The sequence below is a fragment of the Triticum dicoccoides genome, chromosome 4B (genome assembly GCF_002162155.2).
Source record: "Triticum dicoccoides isolate Atlit2015 ecotype Zavitan chromosome 4B, WEW_v2.0, whole genome shotgun sequence".
Taxonomy (NCBI): Eukaryota; Viridiplantae; Streptophyta; class Magnoliopsida; order Poales; family Poaceae; genus Triticum; species Triticum dicoccoides.
In genome coordinates, this window is record NC_041387.1 from 675,423,801 (window position 1) to 675,427,308 (window position 3,508).

The following is a 3,508-nucleotide window of genomic DNA, read 5'->3' on the forward strand; positions in this document are numbered from 1 at the left end:
CACATATGCTGAACTATAATGTTTGTTTCATATTATTTTTGCTGGTCATGTCATCATGCTTTAATTTGAAATGTGGTTGTTTAAAAACACTCACTTGAAATTTTATTAAATTTGCCAACCCAAAAGAAATTCAAACAAATAATTTGTATGGAGCTTTGATCTATTTACATTGAGGGAATTCACATGGTGGTTCTATTTATAACTCATGAACATAGCCTCCCAATAATATTAGGTAGCTAAAAACAAATCATTTCATTCATTTGGAATTAACCATAACCCATTTTCAATTTAAACCTCTTAACTAAATAGTAGGAATTATATTTGTATAGCAGTGTAAATATAAGTTCCACGTGGAATAATTTATGTTGAGTTGGTACAACCCAAAATAAAATATTTTTAAGTTTTTTTTAGACAAAGTTCTTAAGTTCTTATAAAAGAGCATATACCTCACCGCTCTCTGTGTGTGTTTCTTTTTGGCCCAAGCAATGCATAGCAGCAATTTGCAGGCCCTTTTTCCTCAGCCCATCACCAGCGGCAGCCTCCCTCACTGGAACCCTATCCCGATCCCCAAATTCCTCTCATCTCTCTCGATCCCGTGTGCGCCGCCACACTCACACACTCACAGAGGTGAGGTGCCTTGCACCCGATCCCCCACGCGGCCTCGCTGCACGGCCTCGTCGTCGCACCACCCGGCGACCGGCCCGGCCGCACACGCCGACGAACCCCGCCGGACCGCCGTTGGCCTCGCTCTTCCTCTGCTCCTCTCCCGATGTGCATCGCGTCACAATGCCCGAGATGCCGCCTCCGTCCATGGCAGCCATCGCCCAGCTGCGGCTCCCTCGCGCCCCCTTGTGCATCCGGTCGCCCCTTCTTCTCCTCTCGTCGCCCAACGCCTGGTCACCCATGCCGCTCACCTCAACCACCTCTGATGCCCGCACTCACACGCAAGAGCGCTCACCTCTCCACGGAGCGTCGTCCCTGCCGCACAATCCGCCGCTGACGCCGAGGGCAGGGGAGGGACAGCACGCTCTAATTTTCCATCCAAATCTCGCGGAGGAGTCCTCATGGCCGGCGACACAAGGCGAGCAAGTGGAGCTGGTGCAAGGCAAGGAGGAGGCCCACGGTGACGGAGTTGCTCGTTGTTGTGGTGGCCGGAGGTGCTGCACCAAAGGACGGGCGCAGCAGCACGCTGCCCGTGCGGAAGGAGGGGAGGCGCCAAAGGGCGAGGCATGCCGGCGAGGGAAGGAGAGGAGGCGCTGATTCCATGGAAGGTGCGAGCTCGCGTCGCGTGCAAGCTGGGAGATGGCGCAAAGCAGCTGCGGGGGAGAGGAGGGCGATGCGAGGGACGTGGATAGAGAAGAAGGAGCTGGCTGCGGCTGGAGTAGCGGCGCTCCGCGCGATGGCCAGTTTTTTTTTCTTTTTACAAAACGAAACGTTCCGGATTGACTAAAACAGGGACTGCGGGTTAATAAAGAAAAAACATAAGGATTTTTTCGCAAAAACGCCGCGACGATGAACCCGAAGACCCAATCCGTGCTTTATTATTAGGGAGAGATATCATATGGGATCAGCACTAATTAATTTCCCATCCCTTCCAGATACAACAATATCACAATTAATTATTCAAAAGCTCATACATAGAACATACAATGTACATGTAGCACAAATTTATTTGCACAGTCAATATATGGTTGTACCTTTATCATTTCCCATAGTATATATACTACTATCACTTGACGTGCGCAATCTCTTGGATGAACCTCTCGAGGTTCCCATGCGACGAACCACCCGCCATGACTGCCTTCTCTGCCTTCTCCTTCCACTCTGCCGCCTTCCGTCTCATCGCCCTGTCACCCATCAGCTCCCTCACCGCCACCTGCACCTCTTCCCGCCCGGCCTGGCGCGCCATCTCAATGCCGACACCCCACCCGTCACATGCGTACCTGCAGTTGGTCACCTGCTCAGCGAAGAATGGCCAACATACCATTGGCACACCAGCGCGTAGGCTCTCCAGCGTCGAGTTCCACCCGCAATGGGTCAAGAAAGCCCCAGTTGCGCGGTGCTCCAGAACCGCCTCCTGGTCGCACCACCCCACAATGAGCCCCCTCCCCGCCAACTCCTCCACGAACCCCTCAGGCAGGCTGCCATCCCGCACCATATCTGGCCGGACAACCCATAGGAACGGGCTGCCGGCGCCATCCAACCCCCGTGCAAACTCCACCATCTGCTCCGTCGACATGACCGTGATGCTCCCGAAGTTGACGTACACCACAGAGCCATCCGGCTGCTTGTCCAGCCACGAAGTGCATACAATGTCCTCTTTCCACAGACTCGATGTGACGGATGGAAGGTAGGACGACAGCGAGATGAGTGGTCCGATGGTGATGGTGTTGGGTAGACGCTCGCGGATGGCGGCCAGCGACGTGTACTCTAGGTCATCGAAGGTGTTGAGGAGGATGCCGTCAGCGGCGGGAGCGTCCAACTCGCACTGTTTTATGTTGATGGTCACCATGACATCATTGGTGTCGGTCGTGCGGATGAACGTTGGTAGGTCACGGAGGCGGACGTTGCTGATCATTCCGGTTATCCAGCCCACATGGGTGTCTAGGTAACCGCCCGTGAGGCAGCTCTCATCTGTTGTGCATGTGTACAGGTCATTAGAGAGGATATATACATTGCAGTCCACACACACACATCAGATGAATTAAAAGCAATATATATATATATATATATATATATATATATATATATATATATATATATATATATATATATATATACAGAATTCGGCTACTCAAGTCAAGACTCTTAATGTAGACCCGATCGACATATGCACCATTTGTTTGTCAATAGGTGGAAGATGGTGTAGCGTGTCTAAAGTAGGGGTCGCGTGATGCAGATGGCAATGATACAAGTGTGACAACCATATCTTACGCCTCAAAATTCTTTCTTGTCTCGAGGCATGGCTTTGATTGGCAGGCTCCTGAGAACTGGGCCAAAATTAATGTTGATGGTGCCTAATGTTTGTTGACAGACGCAACTAGCTAAGGATGCAAAATTAATGTGTGAGGATCGTCATAGAGATAAGGATGCAAAATTGTAATCCTCAAAGTACCCTTTATCTCTCGTCAATTCAACCAAATTGGCTACATTTTCCAAAGTGTTGTGATCATTTACTCGAACTAAAGAGGGACAAACATACCCTAAAGGGTACACTACATTTGCACCCCTGGATTGATTTGTTTCTGCTAATGTCCTTCTCACACCCTAACATGAGTGCTTTGAGATCCATCTTAACATGGCATATTCTAAGGTGTTTCTAACTTTTTTACGAGAAAGAAGATAGGCCCCGCAGACCATTTGCGTGTTCTAAAAAAGGCCATCATATAGGATTTTGCTCTATACTAGGATAGATCACGAACTAGTAATGTTGACAAAGCATACAGTGCACTGTCCAATTTTGCATCTTGTTACTCCTACATATAATTCGTATCTACTTTTCAGAGAT

General features: G+C 49.4%; 1 protein-coding gene across 1 annotated transcript in view; it reads right to left on the reverse strand.

The window, feature by feature from the left end:
* Positions 1-1,599: 1,599 nt before the first annotated feature.
* The window catches only part of LOC119294319 (UDP-glycosyltransferase 85A1-like), a 4,357-nt gene continuing 2,448 nt past the window's right edge, over positions 1,600-3,508 (reverse strand). The window contains exon 2 of the mRNA XM_037572530.1: positions 1,600-2,634. Coding sequence (XP_037428427.1) covers positions 1,730-2,634 — 905 coding nt within the window. The 3' untranslated portion in view covers positions 1,600-1,729. The remainder of the gene's footprint in view (positions 2,635-3,508) is intronic.